A 23,657-nucleotide genomic window follows, 5' to 3' on the forward strand; every position below is an offset into this window, starting at 1 on the left:
AGTGGGAGAAAGATTTTTAAAGAATTGGCAAGAGAAGCAGTAAGAGATGCCATCTGAAATGACAACATGAGCTCACCTCCAAAAAGAGGTCACTGCAACAACTGCTAAAAGAAACCAGAGGAAAGCACAGCGGACTAACAGGGCAACAGATGATACACGTATCTTTAAAAAAAAAAACTGTGTTGCTCTTTTATTTAAACCTTCCAACTTCGAATGTGATAGATTATTTTTCTATAGTGCAAAAACATTGAATTAAAATCAGTATGACAATGCACACTGTTACCAGTGACTACAGTACTATTTAGAGCTAATGCTGTTATCAATGAAAGAGTCATTTATTCTTTTTTTTTATGGAATCATTTTTAGAATGAAGTTGGGGGATGCAAAGAGAGGTACTGACCTGCTTGCAGAAAAAGAAATTCTAAAATTATGCTAATATTCTGACAGGTATACCATATTTAGTCCAAGTCTAAACCTACAGACCACCACCAGGCAAGCTCTGACCTGAACCATAAAGGAAACAGAGTTACAGGCCCTGAAACAGCTGGCAATGGAAATTGGAACAACAACAACAGACTGGGCAGCAGCACCTGTGTCACCTGGAGGAGAGGACACAGGACAGGGATGGCAGGAGAACAAAGACAATGGCCTTACCTCAGGGAGGCTAGCAGTCAATGGGGATGTAAACACACAGACACTGTTCAATGCTTTTTATGCAGAATGATAATCGAAATTTTTATTTTATCTTATCTCATAATTACGAGATAGAATATCATAATTACGAGATAATATGTAATATTTAGGAGATCAGGGAGGATAGTCATTGCTGAGCTACGCTACATAAAATGTGAACAATGAGTGGGTTGTCGGATTTAATATGCTTTTACTTCCTTTTAGGTATGCGACACTGAGAAATACCGAGTTTCCTCAATGTGGATGGAATTAGTTTTAGTTTGTAAGCATTCTGACAAGTCCTTAGAATTGTTTAAATGAATGCATCTGAAATGCATTCCTGCTGGCTTGGTTGTTTCCCAAATATCTATCTGTCGGTACCATTATCAAAATCTTAGATCGTCAAAGAGTATAGCTTCAGAATTCTTTAAAAAGACCATGTCCCAACTTCATGAAGCATGTCGATTCATATGAAAAACTAAAACCGGAATCTGTATTAATGGAGCAGCTGATGGATTTTCGCGTATGGTCATAAGGCTGCATGCTTACTCCACAAGTAGTAATCCCAGGGTTATAAATGGCTACTTTATTAAGTGGAAAACAGGAGCGGAACTCCAACACATATCAGGTCACACCTGGATACAGAGAACTATTCAGTGGAACAGATACAGATATTTTTAAGAAGAAATCATGAAGGCCAGTTTTCTGAGAGATGCTTCATTACTGGCTCAAGTAATCATAACCAAATATATAGATATGATCTACTTATTATGATATCTTCTCTCATAATTACGAGATAGGATCTCATAATTATAAGATCAGTATCTCGTAATCATAAGATCTGATCTCGTAATTATGAGATAAGATAATATCTCAGATTCTGGTAATATCTCATAATTACGAGATACTGATCTCGTAATTATGAGATAAGCTGTATGATTTTATTGTCATTTTGTATTATCTGAGTGTATACAAAATGAAATTTCATTTTGAACAGTTCTCTATAGACATTTACATTTTTTAAAGTGCAGCAGTGATCAAATGTAAACAATAGGAGTGGGACAGGAGAACTCATTGTATCATTGTATGTACCGTATAGTTTAGAGGCAACTGAATACATTTCGGCAGGGCATCTTGATGCCTATCAGGAAAAAAATGTAAATGCATGACAGCTGTATTTCAATATATTAATAGTTAATAATCATTTTTAAACTGTGGTATATTTTGACACAAGAAACTAAGCGATACTTACTCACCTACTGTGCTATGGCTCATAAACATTACAAACGTGCAGAGCACAGTGTAATCTTAACTGTAGGTAAGTAATGTTGGGCATGATTGTGTCAATCATAAGGTCATTGAACACAGTGATTCAGAATCAGTTGGTTCTACATCAGACCGATATCTGTGTAAAAAGAAATTTAAGCCACTTTAGGGCTGGGCAATATGGCCAAAACTTATATGATGATATATTTCTTAATTTCAATTGATATAATTTCACAATCAATATTAACAAAATAAAAGACTCAGAAAAAAAAAAACATTACACAAACTCACAGATGCCCTTACAAAATTATGACAATTATTTTGTCAGGTTTAAAAAACCTTCAACAGTAAAACACTTCAGAAATATCTGCTTTAATAAACAAAGCAAATTAAACCTGAAAGATCAGTCATAGCAAATGCTGTGATCATAGTCTACAAAGCTTAGAAATGTTAATTATTTGTTATAGAATACAATACTACATCTATATATAAATGTAAAATAATTTTTCAACCCTACTTCTGCATTTGCATTTCATTTTGATGGAATAAGCTCAATCGTCTTTAATATGTGACAAAAACCAACAATTTAAGAAGACTGAAATTATCCAACCTGAGTGAAATTCAAAATGTTTTTATACTGCTGATATAGATTTAAAATGAACTTTAAGAAACAACAAAGTTTGTTTTTAAATCAGCCATATAAATAGTTGATTTTGAAAAAAATCTATACTTGACTTGAAAAACTATTTTGCATGCTTCTACTGGTGTTCCTGACTATACAGCACATTTTTGGTAATAAGATCAAAATCATGAATTTGACAGGGCCAGTCCAAAAAGGCAATATTAGTATCAGAAGTCAGAAGGAAAAAAGTTTTCTAACTGATAAATTAATAAACTGGGATCATTCATTTCTAGTGTATCCTCTTTGCAAACAATGGCCTAAGCTTTAGCAGACAGATGGGGAAATATCAGGATCATTCTACTAGAACAACCTTATATTTAGGTTAATCCAAACTTAAGCTAATGTCTAATGTTAAATGAGATCAAACAAATGTTTATATATTATGATTAAAACAATTTATGAAGAGCTCTATTAAAACGATTTGGAACATAAAAGGGCTGGTCATGATTTAGAGATCCACTAAATTTCAGGGACAATGATGTTGCAGAAATAAAAACAAAGCCCACAGTCTCACTAACTGAATTCCTCCTCCTTCATTTTTCACATTGTTATCTGCTGTCATTAACTTAATGAATCCGGACCCGTCTTATCAACCTTTTAAACATTTCTAAGCGATAACAGAAAAAACAGCTAGTCTCAAGGGCAGCAGTTTTTTTTTCTTCCAAGTGAAGTAAATTAGTTTTTGCCACCACAAACCTCTAATCCTGAAGTGTAATAAGCATGATTAAAAATAAAAATACAATTAAATGTTCCCAATCGGCTTTGAAAATGGTTTTACAACAGTGTTACAAATTGTTTTGCGTTTTCACTTCCAAATCATCCTGGGTTAGGACCAGAAATCAGCTGCAGGGAGAATATAAAAATTTCATTTTAAGAATTAGCTGGAGTTAAATATTGCCAAATATATTTCTGTAGAAGTTTATTGCCTATAGCCTATAAAACAAGCTAAACATGAACTGCAAGTTACTTGCACTGTATTTCAATAAGTTTTTCTCTGGAGTACAAATACCTTTAACAAATGAGCTCAGTACTAAGGAGCTAAAATATTTTTTACCAATCCATTCTAGATGAGTTTCATTTATGCCAAAAAGTAAAATATGAGATAAGCTGTAGTAATTATAGTAATGAGTGGCTATGTCATAAAACCAGTCAGTAATTGGCCCTCTGTTGTTCTCTTTCGATCCTTTTAAGTGGTATTGATTAGTTATCCAAAAGACCAGATGATTGAGAGCGTCATATAAAATAATGTTATCAATTTTCTGAACAGAAGAAAACGCTTAACCAGCTGTTGATTCTTAACACCAGATTCAACCTTGCAATGAACATTGTAGGGGTGGGGGATGGGGGGTTCTTTGGATTTTAATAATTTGTAAAAATCCAAACAACAATTTGTAAGAAATTATGAAAGAGATGTAGCATGCAAATTCCAATCATTTGTACTTGTTCAGAGGCAGACACAAGTTGAGCAAGTATTCTGCATAGAAAGTCTGTAGTCTGCATCCTAATCATTGGTGATTACCATTTAAAACTGCAGCAAAGCAATGCTACATATAAGCAAAGACATTGTGCATATTAACACCAAATGATGTAAACATCCTAGTAAAGCATTACATCTAGATTTTAGTGTAAATATGCTTTAACCAGTTTACCATTGCAAGCCCACTCCAACAGTTGACAGTTGAAGCACAGAGAGGGACATCACTATTTCAGGTGCAATTAACATTGTTTGTAGAATTAGGCTAAAGTTATGTTGACACACTCAAAATGAAATAACAGTCCGACACAGTTAAAAAAAACACCTGTGCTGATATCAGCAGAGGGACCATCAGCAAGCACCAGGAATAAACTAATCATTTAACAAATTCAGCTCTTCCTCAAAGTGTCTCTCATAAATTAATGAACTAACAAAATAACGCCTGTGTCTAAATGTGATTGTTAAATATATCTGAATTGAAATGTTTCAATTGCAAAGCTAAATTTCTTTACAAGTAGGTGAATATCAGTAAGAGAGTCATCACCTGAAATCTGATTTTTTTTATGCTAAAAGTGTGCTGATGCTGGGCTTCAGTTAAAACCTACCAGAACAACCCGAGTGTGAACTGGCCTGTTTTTTTTTTTCTTTTTTTGTGTGTGTGTGTGGACTCTTTTTCAAACCAGAAAAATCCACAAGAGCACGATTTTGGTACTTCTCTGTTATTAATGGCATTCGTGGAAGGATGCTAACGCTAGGCTGCCATTATCTAGCTAACGATTGATTCCAACAATCAGAAACTCCCCTGCAGGCAGTCGGTAAGTGTTACTGCTGCTGTAACTTTTTACCTATTGTGCAAAAGACTGGCAAACGATGGTGAAAGAACCATGGCAAACTGCTTATGTTGCTAACGCTAGATCTATATAAGTCAATTTGTTGTTGGTACCCTTAATTTATTTATTTTTTCCACCAAAAAATTAATAATAACATAACTTTAAAGACATTTTCCAAAGGACTGTTAAATTAAAATACCACCTTATGACTCCTTTAAGAATGTTTATTTAATGATATGATATCTCATAGCAACATAATATCTGTCAAGTGGTTCTGTTTTTCGATAAAGAAATTCAAGTCAAACAATAATCACTTTTTATTTAAACTTGTTTTTTTTTAACACACTTTAAACTCTTCTGTCTTTAAAGACAAATTATTTTGGTTATATTTTTGCATTTTGCAAGCCTGCTGTTCTAAATATTTGTACACAAAGATTCTTAATACCATTCACACTTTGAACAGGAGAATGAAAGAACAGCAGAATGTTCTCATTTTTGTTGCTCAAAACAGCATGAATCTCAATTCATTAATATTAATGAAAACTCCAACACGTTTCAGTAGTAGCTCTAAGTAAATGCTGCTGTCAAACAGGAAATGTGTCGCGCTGCCTAACTTAATTTGAAGCACTGGGTCTAATTAGCAGTGGGGAGTCAAAAACGATGCACCTGAGTGAGACGTGTGTGCCGGGAAAAGAAACAGGACTCTGGCGGCTTCATCAAAGTGTTGATTGTGTTTACATTTTTCAGCTCCTTAGAGAATCCTGCAAGAACTAAACTGCTCCCCTCAATATGTTGTCACCTCCACACAAATGAGTAAAAAAACAAAACAAGTTATTCTGTCTTTGTAGGAGGTAAGCTCTCACTGGATAACATGTTCACGCTCAGTAAGCTGCTGTCATATGGTCCACTAGGCATTAAATGTAAATCGTATTCCATCATTCCTCTCTGTCACCAAGATAAACTTACTCTCACACGTAGAGAAAAGTCTCGAAGTGTGTGCCTGAAACATCATTCTATAATGTTGCTCTGTGGGAAGGTTTCTGTCAGAGTCACAACACCCCTGAGACTGTTAGGTGCTTTATCTCTGCAAAGCAAACTTTTCTAAGATGCTCCCTATACATCTACAATCGGAAGCCACATACAGCAGGTTTGGCCTTTAAATGACCTTCAGCAATAAATGAAAACAACTAAATTCTTGACATGACCTATATATACCTGTTCTGGAAAGTGTTGAGCCCTGCAGGGACACACTGCACCCGCCACTGCCCGTTCTGGTCTGGGTAAAGGACAAACTTGATGGGAGTCTCCACGTTGAGCTCTTTCTCTAGTGTAAACAAATGTTCCTTCCAGGGACAGCCACCCTCAGAAAACAGTAGCACCTCCCCGCTGGGATCAACCTGGAAACAACAAAGAGGGGAAACTTCCACTGGTTATTTTTATTTTTCTTCTTCCAAACCTACCGCAGACTGTTTGCAACCTAGAGCCATCCAAGAAACGAGAAAAACTCTTGGCAGAAGACTTAAATGAACCATCTGTTTTTACAGTCTGTTTCTGGCTAGCTTCGACCAATCAGATCAACGAAGTGGAACCAATTAAAATAAAAAAATCAAACTCTTTACCTAAATTGACAAGAGAGGAGTGAAAGCATCTTCGCCATCAGGCAGAAAACTTCAGTTCGATTATTTTTTTGCTTTTCTCTTTAAAAGCGTTTTCACACTGGGGTATAATTGGAACTCTAACAGCGTCTGCCTCCGTGCCACGGTGACTGAAGCTGCACTCAAACAAGCATCCCCACACAGAACCGACGTGATTGATCAGGCCAGCATTTGTTTAGTCATCATCAATTTGACACTGATACTTTTAGTGGCCATCATTTTTAGGAATTTAACTTTTTTATCTGGCAGAGGCAGCTGAGTTCTGCATCAATCAGGAGGGGGTTTCCTCTTTAAAACATTGGACCAAGAAAACACTTGATAGTGTGCAGTATAGTGCAGGGGATGTCAATATTGAAAAGAAACATATCTAACTATTAGATATGGATAGAAATGATTAGAGAGATCTTCTATTCCATTGAATGAGCTAAAAACATTCTAGGCATGTGCAAATGTGCAACAGAAGCAGATCAGCGTTCCCTTTTTTTAAATCATACTAATAACTAAATAAGGCCTATTTTGTTTAGTGTTCTAATTTTGGAGATTTTGATTGTTTTTAACTTCAAATGCTGAAACAGGTTTCTTTTTATTTATTTTTGTTATTCTGAATTTGGCCATTTAAACACAGATTTTTCATACTTTAAAATGTTGGCCATTGATTCACATCTTATCTAAATCCTAAGGAGCTGAAGCCCACTAACAGACATAGGAAATATTGAATGTCACCCCTTATGCCAAATCAGTTACAAAACTTAATAGTTTATTATTTTAAAAACATACATTATCTAGATCATAATTAACAGCAAGCATGAGCTTAATAAAAGCCTTACATACTCATTCTTTTTATAAAACTACACCTAGATGCTGTGTAATATGTGTTCACAGTCCTGTTACCTGATGTCGTTCTTTGATTGCCTGTTCAACAACTGCTCGAGCTGGCAGCCAGGAGGACTTGTAGTAATCCAGGCGGTCCAGGAACTCATCACCAACCATCTTCATGGCTTTTCTGAAACCCTCCTTGTAATAAAATGCAAAACGATTAGTTTGCAATCAAAGCTCCTTGGTTCACTGTGTAATGAATACTATGCATTTATTTAAATCACATTGTCATAAACAAGCAGCGATAAAAGGAGCAGAAATATTTTTTTTAGCATCAGATAAAGGAGCATTTTGTTTTACTAATTGCCCAATGTAGAACTTGGAGAAAAGACAATATCATGCATTTCAAATATTACCATTACATATTGTGATGACTATAATGGTTGCAAATAATCCCACACATTCATGTTTATTCTTCAGTTTCATCATCACTCAACTATTCACTCTAACATCTTGATCACTGAAAGCAACAATAGGTTTAAAGCACAATGACAATGAAAGTCCACCCAAGCGGCTGCATGTTACCGCATAACTTAGGATATTTAATGCTATAACAGATATAGTACTAAGAAGCCCTTTGCACTTGATAAAGTGAAGATAAAAAGTATAACTTCTGTACAGTCTTTTTTAGGCGGCCGGCTGTATGGCTATGACTTCATAACACAGCATATTACAGTACCAAAAATACACACACACACTGCTCCTTAAAGAAAAACAAAATGTCAAAAAATAAAATAGGTATCTTTAGGACAACAGGTACATTAACAGGTGTGATTTTCAAATCGCACTGCACCACTCGCAGCATTTGATCAAATTTGACTATTTCTTTATATTCAAAACATTATAACTTTTAGCCGCTATGGGGCGCTAGACTTGCAACTTCCAGGTTTGTTGCCTCTGAAAGCAACTGGCAACACTGCACTGTTGCAAAATCAAACCGCCTTCTGTCATATTCTGGAATTTGAAACTGAACCACTTTGGACCAGCTGACTGAGCAGTCATGGATTTACTCTGGGAAGGATACACAGAAGATGCTTTAAGAGATCCTATGAAGAGTTCTGCTAAAGTGCTCCAACCCTAACCTGGCAGCATATTCTGACAGTCTGATAACCGTTTTCCTAAGATAAAATTCTAGGTGATAAATGCTTCAAAGAGGCAAAAGAAAAGGGCTTAACATTGTTTATGGTCCACCACCAGAAAATCGTCATTTACTATAATATGCATAGTTGAGTCCTGTTTTAAAGAAAGACTGAAGGTCTGGAAAGTTATGATTGCTTGAAAGTCTTTTCTTTGCTCTTTTGGAAGAGGTTGAACGATTTTAACAAGAAAGGACCATTTCAACCTGTAATTATTTTGATCTGCAGAACTACCTGCTTCATACGGTGAGAGTCTGATGGGAGATTCCAAATAAAAATGTTCTTTTTCTACAGAGAAAGACTGAATTAAAAAAATAAGATTTTTGTGATTTAAGATTAAAAGAGAAAAAGCAAAACTGCTCATTCACATTTAAATTTTACTCAATCTATAACTTTCACAACCACATGGTACCTACACAATTAATACATAATAGTAATACTACTTATACTATTTATAATACATAAATAGTATAAAATCTCCAAAAGGATATAACCTTAAAACACACAAACGCTCACAGCTTGTTACTGTGTGGCAGGCAGAGGGCTAATCTGTATGCATCTGAATGAGTAGTCTGCAGCAGCAGCAGGTTTTAGCTGTCATGGATGGAGGACATAAACATCCATTAAGTTTTTCAATTATAACAAAACAGGAACTGCTAAGATCTCACAGGTAAATCTCCCGTGAATCTGTCTGGGTTTTCCAGTGGCTCCGGAGGATCAGTCGGTGTGAAAATTGGACAAAAGTACCCAGACAAAAAATAATAATTGTGTGAGCTGAACTGTAAAAAAAAAAAAACAAACAAAAAAAACAAATAGGCCAACTGGTCCTGTGAGAGTCCTTAACATGGAAAAGAAATACATTGGAGAAGTCAACATATTTCCAAGGCAGCAAATTTCTCATGAGAGTTTCCTGAAATCAGCTGCTGATTCCCTAAAGACATTCCCAGCCTGCATTAATGAGACACAAAACTGACACTGGGTCGTTGTCTGTCGGGTTCTGTTGAGCTTCAAAATGAACCTTCTGGAAACTAATTGCTTTGCACCAGCTTTCTCAGTCACAAACACTTTTAACCCATTTAGGATTTTTTTCAAGACGGCTTGTTCATTATATGTCATTATAATTAAGTCAGATTTATAGAAACCATGTGGGTTCAAAAGCTTTATATCTATATCAAAGCAGATCAGAAGGTGGCTTCATGACGTTTTATGAAGACAAGAGGATTTATTCCTCAATCATAATGGACACTAAGGCTATTTTGTCAATATGCAGAAGCATGACATGATTACTTAAATATTAACGCTAAATGTTGTTTTTTTTTTATAAGAAATGCTTCTTAACTAACAAACAAATGCTCATCAATAAAAAACAAAAAACAAAAACAAAAAAAAACACTTAATGCATGAAAAGCGTTAGATGTTAGGCAATGATTTAATTTAGCATGTATGGATCTATACATATTTAACAGGTGGGTGGGTGGGTGGATGGACAAAAGCATACCTGTACATATACGTATTTATATAATGGCACCTGGGATCAAATCTTAAAATACAGCTATTATTCCATACTTATGATATTCTGAAAGATAACCAAGGTTATACTATTTTTCAAGACTGTTTAAAAGCCCTTTTAATAATAATAGTGCAAATTTTGGATTGAGATTAGGGTATAAGTTCTTTCACATTGCAGGCCTGATTTTCAACAAAAACAAAAAAAGTTAAATTACTTGTGCAGAAACAATACAAAAAGCAGGGGCTGTTGCAGGTGAGCTACAGGTACGAAACAAGTTGGGACTGCCCAGCTTGAGTGGAAAATTGTAGATGCTCCTTGCAGTTAGGGACTGGAAAGAAAATTCACAATTCAATTGCACAAAACAAAAAGTTTAAAGCTTAACTGTGTGTTGAATTTTGCAGCGGAAGGGAATTAACAATTCTACATAAATGTACATCAGAGAACTCTAAACAGTAGGCAGAACCTGTGATGATTTCCATGTCCCTCTATGCGTAGCCCGCACATGCACAGTCACATGTGCTCACCTCAGTATCTTGACTCTTGCTGTTCCAGCGAGGATTCAGATGTGCAACACGTGCACTCAGCGTGGAGGAGACAGCGTAACGAGCCTCCCCGTCGTACTGTGAGATGCCGTTGTCTATAGCATCCACCTCCTCCACAAAGTTCTCATACAGCTGTGAGCATGTGAAAAAGACAAGTGACACTTTTTTAAATCACTTAACTTGTATTACTAATGGAAAACAAAAAAGGGTTTAAATGAGAAAGAAACTTTATAAGATGACTCCATTGTAAAGACATAAAAATGCTAAACAAATTAGATAAAAGTAGGATAAAAAGCGACTCATGGAATCTGATTTAGAGCAAAAATTCAAATCCTCAATACAGCAGAAGGTCATTCAAAGAGCTGACATTTTCCAAGAGGCTTACATACGTGACAAAGCTCTGCAGCAGAAATAGACCTTCGGTTTGTCTAAACAGGCTGAGGAAAAGACATGAAACACACTAAAATAAATAAAGCCTTAGCTATGTGTAAAAGGATTATGTATGGCTTTAAATAACAGAGGCACATCAAACAAACCAAGATGATATGAATTAAAAGCACCAATATTTATGTTGACCTAAGTTTAAGCAGCCTGGCACCCTGAGTGCTGCCAGCTGAGTGTTTCTGCTGGCCAAGATTTCACAGAGTAAATTAAATTGTTTAAATACTCATCATTCCTTACTGATTATAATTGAAAGCATGTCGATGGCTTCATATTAAACAGTAACAAGCGGGACATTTTGCAATTCTTGCAGCAGCATTCCCTTTTTAGTTTTCATTTCTTAATTATGAAAAGCATAACAATTTTGATTACTTTCTATTTTCTGCTGTCTGAGCAAATGGCTCTCCCATCTAGTCAGCTCTTTGTCATCACAGCCTTTTATTTTATGGTGGCTGACGTACTACGTTCAGTTAAACAAATCAGTTACTAAACACACCAAAGGAAAAGGCTTTTCTAACTGTTAGCATAGTAAACAAAACACAATCAGTAGCGATCATCTGGCAGCCATAAATCTGTTATCCTTCTGGTCTCACCTTGTCATAGAGCATCTCCAGCTGCCTGTCGCTCTCGTTCATCTGCGTCAGCTGAGCCAGCAGGCGACGGCCGAAGTGCAGATAGACCAGACCGGCAGAGCTAAGCTTGGTCACCCACGGCCTCTCTGGACACAGACTCTGGAAGCTGTCTTTGAAAGTCCTGAACGGAGAGAGGAACACTTGTAAGCTAACGGTAGCATAATCAAATGTTTGTGTCTATCACCATGATACTCTTCTGCACAAAGAGGGAGAAATATTAATTTACAGAGAAATGTTTTCTTAGCCTTAGTTTTTCCCAGTAAAATTATTTATAACAGTTTTAGAAATAACATTCTCTGTAAGATGGACACAGAGCGTTTTTTTTTTGTCATAATTTCCAGTTAAGATGCTACCGCCTTTTTTTATTTTAGCAAAAGAGTTTTATTGTGAAAGCCCTTTCACAATCATGTATTTTCATATCTATCATAAATAAGTTATGTCAACTTACTGAAAGACACAAAATATTGTTAATCTTTTTCTTATATCTCTAACTTATATCTCTAACTTATATCCCTAACCCTAACCCTAACCCTAGCATTAATTGAGCCTTACATTGTTTATGCCTGATTCTAATTTTAAAATGTAGCTACATCTGATTAAAAAGAAAAGTCAGTGAAAAATGAATGCGTATCACTCAACAATCAATAGAAAAATGTCTTACTTATAATTACTGACCGGTACTCTGTTTGTTCCTCTTGTATTCTTATCATTCATCTTTAGAATGCTTTCAGCTAGGACTGACACGACCGAGTCAATCCTGAATCTATTATTTAAATTATTTTCTACTCGTTTATTAAATGATTAACTATTTTTGTGTGCGAATAAGCTCTGTCCAGAACCCCTTAACTTTGATTTAATCAAAAAATATTTAACATATTAATTGATCAAAACAATGGTTAGTTGCAGCCCCAGTTTCAGCTTTCATTTCTAAGGAAATGAAATTAGCACTATAGAGGGCGCATTTGCTCTTATTATATTAAAGGTACATCTGACAACAACTTTTAAATAGCAAAACATGACGTCTTTTAACTGTAAGCTTTACCATAAGATACTTTTAAAGTAAGAAATGTTTAATCTCTGAGGGGTATTACCCACAAAATGAAGTGACTGCAAGAATTTGAGGCAGTTCTCTGAACCCCAATGGAAAAAGCTGAAAACCCTGGATTAGATGTGACAGGAATTAAAGAGGTTGTTGCTCGTATCCAAACAAACTCCATTTTTTAGCGGAAGAAGACAGCATGATTTTATTCATGATTTTGCAAGTTGTTTTCTTTCATCACTGCTCTGAAGGAATCATCATAAATTTATAAACTAAACTATGTACAGACCCCGCAAGCTGTCTGCACTACTTTTATTTACCAAGAGTTTTTAATATGATCTCACTAGAGTCTAATTTATTTGACATTGTTTCATTTTGTTATTTCACACCCAAATGTGGAATCAAAGTCAATCGAATTAAACCATAATTGTATTTGAACACAATATTATACTTAAGGAGAACGGGTCCTGACATTTATACGGGTGCTGCCTTGATAAATGCATTTAACTCTGATGGTATATGACAATTATCCCTGCAGCTCCATAAAATCTGCCCTGACATGCCTTTTCGTAAATAACAAAGCCTTAACCCTGCTCCTGACATCCTTAGACTGTAGTTTGAATTACTGTCTGTGTGATATTTGCACAATCTATTGGAGCAAGCCTGATTCACAGAGCAGGTAAAGCGTAAGATTGGCCTACAGTTTCGATGTAGTGGTTGATGCTTTTCCTGAAAATATAAAACACAAATTGGATAGAATGATGTTTGGATTCCTGTCACATTAAAAATGTTCATCTAAAACATGGGAGAAAATTGCCAATGCTTTGCTGGTTCTTTGCTAAAGCCTAATTTTCCATCATTGCCAGCTTCATGAAGCTGGATGTCTATTGTCATGCTTCTACAATTCCATGTAGCATGCCTGCACACACAGACAGAATGTGTGCACAGCTTAAAGTGAATCTCTTAATGATTAGAGGAATCAGAAACATTAGGTTCCTCAGCTTACAAACATATGCTGTTCAAAACTTTTTTTTCTGCTAAACCTTCTCCAACTTTTTTTCCCTTTAATCTTTCCCTTAAGATTCTGTCTTGGTTGATTTTATACTAACAGGTGCAATGATTTCTATTTGGCTAATATAAAAATATTCTTTGCACTCTGTGTATTTTTTTTCTTTCCTCTTTCCATAGAAAGGCCATAGCTTGGCCAATTAGCCCTTTAATGGCAGTGATTACCCCCCACTCTCCCTAGCATGTCACTCATTCATTTGACGTTGCTCTTTCCGCTGTGCTGTAGCCAAAGCATCCTAATTAAACTTGAATTAAATGACCAGCAGAGGCTCACTGCTGGAACCCACCCAACTCTGCACGTGTCTGAAGGGAGACCTGCGGCGCATGTCTGCGCTCACGCTTAGAGACATGCCTTTGGGGGAGGGGGGGCACCAAATCAGTTTGGGGATTTATTTTCCAGCATAAAGGCAACAAACATGCAACTTTTATGATAAATATAATGCATAGGATGAAATAATTGCATTAATAAATATTCTCTACAGCTGTCATTTTGCTACAGATGGCTGCAATCAGATTTTTTTTTTTTTTTTACAATTTGATTGTTTAAAGCTTCCGTTAAATAACATCAGCTATAGTGTAAAATAATTTTGGTGCAAGACCACCTAAATATAATTGCTATTATAATCACTTTTACCAGCATTTCTTGGAGTAATCCTCTTTTGTATAGTTTGATCACTGTTAATTAAATTCATCCCACCCATCTACATTTAAGATTTCAGATTTCTTTGCTGCTTGATTCTTAGTGCAGAGGTTCAAACATTAGACTTTGCAATATGGTGTTCGAGGACAACTCTGTTCCTCCCAAACAAGCTCGAGTTGTCAGCCCGCCGCCACTGTAGTTTACGGTACAGCTGGTATGAGGTGTTTGTGCCGTGTTGTTGCCATGTTCAGTTTTCTCCAAACATTGCTCTGAGCACCTTAGCCTAGCAGCTCCAATTTATTTTTATCTGCCCTAAGGACATTGTTAGAAAGTCTCATGGTTTCTGTAATTGCACTTTGCAAACTTATATAATGCTGCCAGGCTTCTTTTTTTTTCCATGAGCATTTTCTCTCCCTTGAAGCCATACATGCCTTATATCTTAAGTCTTCATTTTTGCATTCCTGCATTTCCTCTAAGCTAAACATGCTTTGACATTGTGGCAAACTTAATAGATCAGCCCCTTCTAGAATTATTGGCAACTCTATGAATATATTCCACTTAAGAATCTTGTTTGTAAAATGGCTGCCTCCAAATATTTGGAAATGGCCTTATAGCCCTTTTTCCAGGGTTCCGCTGCATGTGAAACTGGCAGAAAAACAGTGTGCCACATTTTCTGCTAGACACCGTATTTCATCGGGAGCATAACTATGAATTGTCAGACCCAGAGCATGAAAGGGTTCCATCATAGTGCTTTAGTAATGTACTTGTGGGCTTGAAATAGAAATAACAAACCAGTACTACCAGTGTCTTGTCTGCTCGAAAACTTAATTGCAAAGCTTATCTTATTGGCTGATAAAATGTTTCAATCAAAATTCGATCGGTCACTGATTTTGGAGTTCCAGCTCATTTCTGGAGACCGCAGAGATGCATGTGCCTTGGAAGGTGTTTCTTATATGTAGGCCGTTTTATGCCAGGATGGAAGGTATTTGGAAATGCAGGGAGACAAAATAAAAAGGTAACAAGGGAAAAAGAGAAAGGTCTAATTAGATGACAGATTACAAGTTATTGGTGTTTTTGAAGTATAGGGCTGAAACAATTAGTCGGATCATTTGACTGCTGAAATAATCGTCAACTAATTAAGTAATCGATTAATTGTTAACTGGAGTAGACAGACTCTAAAATATGTCTTTAGCTGACAGAGCAACCCAGCGGCAATTACCGGTACACCAAAATTGTAAAAAAAAAAAAGAAATTTTTAAATGTTGCTAATAAAATACGTCATTATCCTCATCCAGAACTCCTCAAGTGAAAAGTTTTACTTTCGCCTGGTTTAAGTTAATATAAAGTCTTTAAGGAACCTTTGGCTATTCGATTATTAATCCGTTAATTGAAAAAATAATCGACAGAAATCGATTGCAAAATAATCTTTAGTTGCAGCCCTAGTGAAGTATAGTTGGCTTTAAAATCAAGTTGAGATGGGTTTTGTTTATAAAGATACTTGTTTTTGGATGCGTAACAAAATGTGACATCAAAACAACCCAGGGCCTGGTGGTGGAAGCTAAGGTTAAAGGGCTAAGTTCATATGAGGTCTTGACCTCACTGGTTCCTACATGGCTAATAATCCCAAAAAAAAGACAAGGGCTGGGTAATTAATTGCATTAGCTGTATAATCATAATTTATGATAAAAAAAAATTTGCAAATCACGGCGGTACTCAACTTTAATCACATTCCATTTGACAAGTGTAAGACACCAAATACACTTACTACACTTACAGTGGCGTTTCTGCCACACAGAAGGTTGACAAGCAACCTTTGAAGGTCATGAAAAAAAAAATGAAAGTCTGGAGTGAAAAATCTAAACCTTGATAAAGCATGATGGAAGCATGTTTACACTATGCAATGCTGTTAAAACTAACATGTCATTGGTAACATTAGCTTATGCTGGCAGACTACCTTCCAAAGTCGATAATGTTAGCATTCTAGTTGAAGTTGACTAACTGAAGAGTTGCCTGAAGCTAATTGGACCAATACCAAAAGAGGAGATTGCTACAGAGCTTTCATCTATTTTCTAACTGCAGATTTGCTGTAGAATTCAGAATAATGCAATTGACTTATCTAGGCTTGTCCCGATCCGATCCACATATCGGATCGGACGCCGATATGGGCAAAAAAATGCGTATCGGCAAAGCATATAACAAATGCCGATCCAGACTGCCGATCCAGTTTTAAAAAAAAAATCTGGTCCGTATTCCAGTATACGGCAGTTTCCTGAAACGGCCGTATTTCCAGTTTCACCGATTGAAATGATCCATTCCACTATTTTGCGCCAGTGTTCCCCGAATCCGGTCCGCATTTTCCAGAACACCTTCAACACAACCACGGGTCTTTTTGGGTCTGTCTCCCGGCCTAACCATTAAAACAGGTGAATTGGAAGATAGCGGGGAAAATGTCAGCCGTGTTGGATTATTTTATCCTGCACGATGTGTAGATGGAGACTAGGTGTGGAGGAGATTGGGGAGTATAAGGCATTTTTGTGTAATAGTTCACTATTATTTGCACTGATTTTTTTTAAGCAGTGTCTTTTTTCAAGAGTAGAGTCCTGATTCTAAGTTAATAGAATATTTTCCATATTCTGTTTTGCATTTTTATTAAAACTTACAGTAATACTTGCACCTTTAACTGTTTACGGTTTTACTGTTCACTGTGCAATTTCAGATTGCTATTCATAATTTTGTCCAGTTTGTGTTTATCTCTTAATAAACAGGAAAGTTTGTTGTTACCAATCATTGTGTTTTATTCAATCGCACCTAATTCAGTTGGCTAGATGTTATCAAGTGTACTAAAACCCTTTTCAACATGAGTCTTACAACTAAGGCTTAATACTTTAACTTAAACTTAAATACATGCCCGAATAGGCTGGTATCGGCCAGTATCGGTATCGGATCGGAAGTCCAAAAACAATATCGGTATCGGATCGGAAGTGCAAAAACCTGGATCGGGACATCTCTAGACTTATCTTATTCCATAAGTTGTTTTTATCCACTTCTTTTATTTCCCTTTCTTTAATGTGTTCTTCATTCTCTAGAAATGATATCTAAACAAAAAACACTGACATCAATTTATCACTTGGAAGCAACACAAGTCAGTTTATCTTAGCTTTGCCCAACATAGTGGCTCAAACAGCAAAGCAAGAATTGACTGGGACTAAATTGGCTGCGAGTGATTACACTTTAGTCAACAAACTACCTTCTTCTTTCAGTTGCCCCTTTTAAGGCTTTCCAGAGCAGATTATTGCCTCCATCTCATCCAATCCTTAGAATCCTCTTCCATCACCCAATTGCTCTTAATATCTTCCTTCGCTACTCCTATAATCCTTATCTTTTCCTTTTCCACTGCTAGCTCCATATCAAACATTTCTCCAATATATCCACTATCCTTCCGCCACAGCTGGTTTGTCTTTCAATCTCTGAATCTATCCATTCCACTGATTCACTCGATCTTGCTATTAAAATATACAGAATAATAATTATCGTATGACACAGCTTTTTAAAGGCTTGGTGTCTGCTTTTCTATTGATGCAGCTGTCAGGTTCATCTGTCTAATTGCCCCTTTCCAGCTCTTTACTCAAGCATTCGGCCCAGTTATATCCTTTTTTGCCATTACAATTATCATCAGCATATGCAAGTGACAACCGCATTCTGCTGTGGCCCCTGACTGAGTCGTAGCAGCCCTGAGCCTCGTGAACTAACAGCAGGGGGTTCGATTGAAGGAGCGCTAATTAGCACAAACCGCTGGAGAGCAAGAGATCTCTGACATGCGTTTATCAGTATATAGGCCTAAAAGCAGTCTGATTCAGATCAGGACAATAAGTTAGCAAAACAGCTGGAACCGGCTTTTTTACCCACACCTACAAGACTTTCAGTGAAAAAGAGATTGTCCCTTCATGAATCGTATAGAGACAGACTAATTCAATATTTCAGAAAAGAAACTAAAGGAGGGGTAACACTGACAACATCCTTAATCTTCATTATTTTAATATATAAATATCGCTATAATAAAAAACCCTAGAATGATAAAATATGTGGGGGCTGGAGAACCCTGTGCAATAAATGAGATTAATTACAGCCCCTGGCTTAAAGATAAGGCACATCAACATGGAAGGTGTCGGATAGTAATAACTAAAGACCAGACATGAAACTGGCCAATATTTTACACCTAATCAAGAAAAACAGCCTTGGTGGGAAATCTTGCTGTTAATCTGATTAATTAGCATCAGATATCGAGGACATTATCAATGTTATTCATATTAAAGTGGAATCCAGTGGAAACGTGCCCCAATTTCAATATTTTCTAATCTTGAATGAAGCCACCAATAGGTTAGGACTTTAACTGAGCATTTGGCGTTAATGCCTTAGTAAGCAGCCCTCAACACTTAAGGACTGTGTATACTGTCACAAGTATGACGCAGATATTTTTGATTTATGCCTAATTTTGAAGCATGGTCTGCACCATGTTATTCCACCCCCTCGAGACAAGAGGGACAATAACAAACTACGTAGGATTGTTGGTGCCCGCGTGTCGGTCTGACGAACTTGTTTGCCTTCTACAACCCCTCATCCAATGCAGGACAACACAGTTCACCCATGTGAGTGTTCCCGTGCTGTGTGTTCTGTGCTGCACATTTCTCCCTCTTCAACCAAAGATAGAGTACGCTATTAACACAGGGATATTAGCCATACAGAGAGAGAGCAAGGAGATGTTTGAGTATTGCCCAATACAGATATTAATCTGCTTCTATATCAGCAGGAATAATAAAAGGGATTTATCTCAAACAGCGAATAATAGTAAACAAAAATAATTATAAAAACAACCGAGTCATTTATTCTATATTTAGGGCGATACATTCTACTATTTGTTTTTTTTTTTTTTTTTATTTTGGACTGGTGTCTGATATCATCACTGGATCAGGAAATCCCTAAACACAATGATCACTGAAACAGATTCTAGTTCCTTTAGCAATATGGGCCCGTACCTGGTTCTGTTGGAAAAATTAAATCACAATCTTCTATAATGAAGGAAGCAAGGAGGGCTCTAAAATGTCCTGGTAGACAGAAGCTGTGGACACAACTTCAGAAAACGCATAGGAGGCATAAACCATCACTGACTGTGGAAACTTCCCTATGGCCCTACGGCAATGTAGATCATGTACCTCTCCACTCTTCCTCCAGACTCTGGGACCTTTATTTACGACTGAAATAAAAATTACCTTCATTTAAATAGATGATTATTTTTTACCATTGAGCAGTAGCCCAAAGGCCTATATCTTTATAACTCAGGTAAGAATGTGACGTGTAGGATTTGTTTGTGCTTAGTGGCTCTTAATGCACTGACTCTATCCTCAGCCCACCTCTTGTGAACCCTCTTAAATTCGTGTGTGGATTTTGCTTGATAACCCTTGGGTGCAGTCCAAGCTTACATCCATCATGGACAACACCTTTGACCCTCTGTACCAGACTGCAGAGGAGCTGAGCAGCTCCTTTAGTGAAAGACTTTTACACCCTGATTGCAAAAAGAAGCGCTACCGCAGGTCAATCATTCCTGCTGCAACCAGACTCTAAAATATGACACTACAACAGCAATAACTTGTGCAATGTATAATGGGAAATTACTATTCGATACCCTGCGCAATAACCTGATTCTCTATATCTGACACTCAGCGCAATATCTATATATATGTATGAATAAAAATATCTATCTATATAAATCCCATATAAACATCCTGTGCAATAACCCTGTGTTGCCCTCTCATCAACACGAAATGACCATTTAGAGGCTCAGGGACACATTCAATATTGTGAGACACTGAATTTTGGCTTTTCATATATGTAATTTATAATCATCAAATTTATATAAAAAAAAAGAAAAAAGGAAAGTTTTTTAATTTTCTGAAACTCTTCAAGATATTGTAATTTTCTTACATGCACCTCTAAACTGATATACAAAAGGCATGTTCATGTTTACAACGTGATTTGTTACCAGCTACCAAGTGAAATGAGATGGTACCTCTGATGATGGTCATAGCGATGCCTTTTGGAGTCGAATTCTCCTCCCACGTCAACAACGATGTCACATTCTGCCAATAGCGCTGCATCTCTAGTCCGAACTATTTCAGCATCCTGAAAAAGGATCACAATCAATCATAAATATTACTGTGAGGAATTGCTGTAGAGCTAGCAACAAAATGGAGGCAAATGTCTACTGTAACCAAATGCTCATCCAGGAGGAGCAAATCCTGCAAAGTCAAAGACTCGATGCAATCAGCTGGTTTTCCTTAGATAGAAAACTTTTTACCACTCTGGCTGTATATGATTGAATTGTCTCTATAAAGTACCTTGAGATGATATATTGTGAATTTGCACTAAATAAATAAATTGAATTGAAATTAAACATCTTATTGGGGGGCATTAGAAATGCATAAGATTTATCAAAAAGTTTTAAAATTCTGTGACCCTAATTGGCTGCAGTTTGTCAAAATAGAAGTTTACATTATGACGGTAAAACAAGTCATTATATGATACTTTAAGTTAGCACAAAGCAAAAAAGAAAATATAACATCTGACCAACATTTGAGAAAAAAATTACAGAACGGATCCTCACAGTAAAAATTATTATTTTTGTGGAACAGCCGTAATCGATAAAATGAAGAATGAAAAACGATGATTGAATTAAAAAAAGATAAAAACTACAATGTTAGGGATCTATGATAGTTAATGCATGGATATAATTATGATATTGCATTAAGATATTGAATTAGCTGTATAATACTTGAAATACTTTTTTTATTTATTTATTTATTTATTTATTTCAGACATACAAGTATATAGTGAAGACAGTATATGTCCATATAACATAAATTAAAACAGTCTGAAAAGGATGTATTGGCAGAAGCAAGAAGCTTATAATTCCCACCCTCCAAAGGCAATTTACATTGGACTAGAAAGCAAAAGAAAGAAAAAAAAAAAGATTAAAAGATTTTATAATACATACCAACATACGATTTTAGGAAATATTATTATACAAAAACAACATTTTTTAGGAAAAAGAAAGAAAGAAACAAAAAAGGTAACACACCCAATATCTTACTGCTCTTAATTTTATTCACGTTTCATTTTTTTTTTATCGTATTATTCTTAAATATGTTTTTAAACCTTGTTAATGTTGTACAATCTTTTAGCTCCTGATTTAATTAGTTCCATACATCAACCCCAACAAAAGTACAATGTTGTTTTACATTTGTTCTTGCTTTTGGTTTTCTGAACATTTTATACCCTCTGATATCATAAGCGCCGTCCCTGATCAAAAACAGACCTTGAATATGTACTGGCAACTATTTATCTTTTACTTTGTACATACATTTAGCAGTCTTAAAGTCAACCAAATCCTCAAATTTTAATGTTTTTAAAATCTGCTGTATTTATAATTAAACTTTTAAATGTAATTACAGCAAATGTTGATAATTGAGAAAAGATTAATTAAAATACTGTTACAGAACTGATGCTGAATTGTTGTAAAATGAATTAAAGGGCAGATTTCATAAGACCGGTCTGTCTGCTCCTTTTCATAGAAGATGCATTGATTAAGTAAGTTGAATGATATTAAATCAAATTCTACTTGGTTTCTGCAGAATTATACCAAGTTAAAAAAATTATTTTCAGCACTAAGTTCACATATGTTATATGGAGAGCAACTGGCTGAGAAGTTTTAATGATAAACGAGGAAAAGAGTGCTGAGGAAAACATAGTGCAGTAGTGTGATCAACTGGGAAATAAGAATAACGGTACAGCTTATTTTTTTGTTAATTCTGAAATAAAAACGTCCCTGAATATATTGTACAACCTCATTTAAGTACAAATAGATAACACATTGTTAGATTCTCAAATACTTGGATTTCAAACGTAAAGAATATTTAATTTTATACCAAACTCCGAGTACATGACTATTTTGTAAAATCACAGCGCCATCTTGTGCTGCATCGAAGTAAACACAAAACGCAACGAATAAAATACTTAAAAAGAAAAAACGGGAATTAAAGTCCGATTTCTTTACAGATTTTGTCCGAACCTACCGCGTACTCCGGTAATTGGCGAAGAAAGAAGCAGGCCAATACTTCGTCGCAGTGGAAGGATCCATTGTGAGTTCCGATCTTCTTAATCGTCATGTTTTCGGTGCGGATTCTCTTCGGTTCAGTTGACATAAATTCTGCAGCAGAAATATTCACAGAGCCAAAACGACACCAGCTAGACAGAAAACCCAACCTCGTTGATCGACGCAAACCTTTTGTATTTGCTACCGAGTAGGAAGTTTTTGTTATTTTAAGTGCAGCAACTCGTATAAACCACATTCATGTAACTGCACAAGACGAGCGCTATTGGCGGGTACATTTAGCTGCCGGACCGGATGTGACGTCCCTCTTACGTCACATATCAAATGAAGCTGTTACTCCTACTTGTCTACATTTATGATTGGCTAATTTAATATTAAAGCTGATAGCACTTTAGATAAAACCAGTAGAAATATTATACTTTTCCTTTTTTGAAAAAATAGGTATTGTAATTACAAGTATTGTAATTATAATTTTAAGTATTAGCAGCAGATGGCGCTAAAGACTCTGGTTACCCATTAGTGATTCGGAGGGCAACTAAACAAAAATGAATAAAGCTTAATTCTATGTTACTTTATGTTTATGTGTTCATTTCTTAAACATAAAATAAACATACATGTTAACAATATATGTATTCATACATAAATACATATATGGTATACAAATACAATATTTCCCGGGCATCTTCTTTTTTCAGGGATGAGCATCGAAAACAACTACGGTAATCAAATAAACTAATACATCAAACTATTTGTGAAATAACATTAGATGCAATTCTATTGGTTATTGGTTTTGAAAAGGTGAAAATGTATCTTGTTTCAGCAGGAATACCATAAAAGCTTTAAATTGTCAAAAGAATGTATGTTTTTTGTGTTTGTAGGTGTAAATTGTAAAATATAACTGATTAAATGCTGTTTTCAATCTTTTTTGTTATGAAAATGAAAATTAAGTCCTATTCCAAATCATGCTTTTGTAGGGTTTTCAAGGTTAACAAGACCCCTATATTAGACAGTCATAGAAAGGGTGTCTTTT

The 23,657-nt window shown here is 35.8% G+C and overlaps 1 protein-coding gene across 1 annotated transcript in view; it reads right to left on the reverse strand.

Annotated features, from left to right (window-relative positions):
• Nucleotides 1-22,910, reverse strand: part of LOC107102936 (chromosome unknown open reading frame, human C12orf10) — a 28,772-nt gene extending 5,862 nt beyond the window's left edge. Inside the window, exons 1-6 of the mRNA XM_015402407.1 lie at nt 22,590-22,910; nt 20,528-20,640; nt 11,678-11,837; nt 10,626-10,775; nt 7,471-7,593; nt 6,140-6,321 (exon numbers count right to left, since the gene is read on the reverse strand). Of these exons, the coding sequence (XP_015257893.1) occupies nt 6,140-6,321; nt 7,471-7,593; nt 10,626-10,775; nt 11,678-11,837; nt 20,528-20,640; nt 22,590-22,865 (1,004 nt within the window). The 5' untranslated portion in view covers nt 22,866-22,910. The remainder of the gene's footprint in view (nt 1-6,139; nt 6,322-7,470; nt 7,594-10,625; nt 10,776-11,677; nt 11,838-20,527; nt 20,641-22,589) is intronic.
• Nucleotides 22,911-23,657: the final 747 nt, after the last annotated feature.

Source organism: Cyprinodon variegatus, unplaced genomic scaffold, assembly GCF_000732505.1.
Source record: "Cyprinodon variegatus isolate N-32 unplaced genomic scaffold, C_variegatus-1.0 Scaffold34, whole genome shotgun sequence".
NCBI lineage: Eukaryota > Metazoa > Chordata > Actinopteri > Cyprinodontiformes > Cyprinodontidae > Cyprinodon > Cyprinodon variegatus.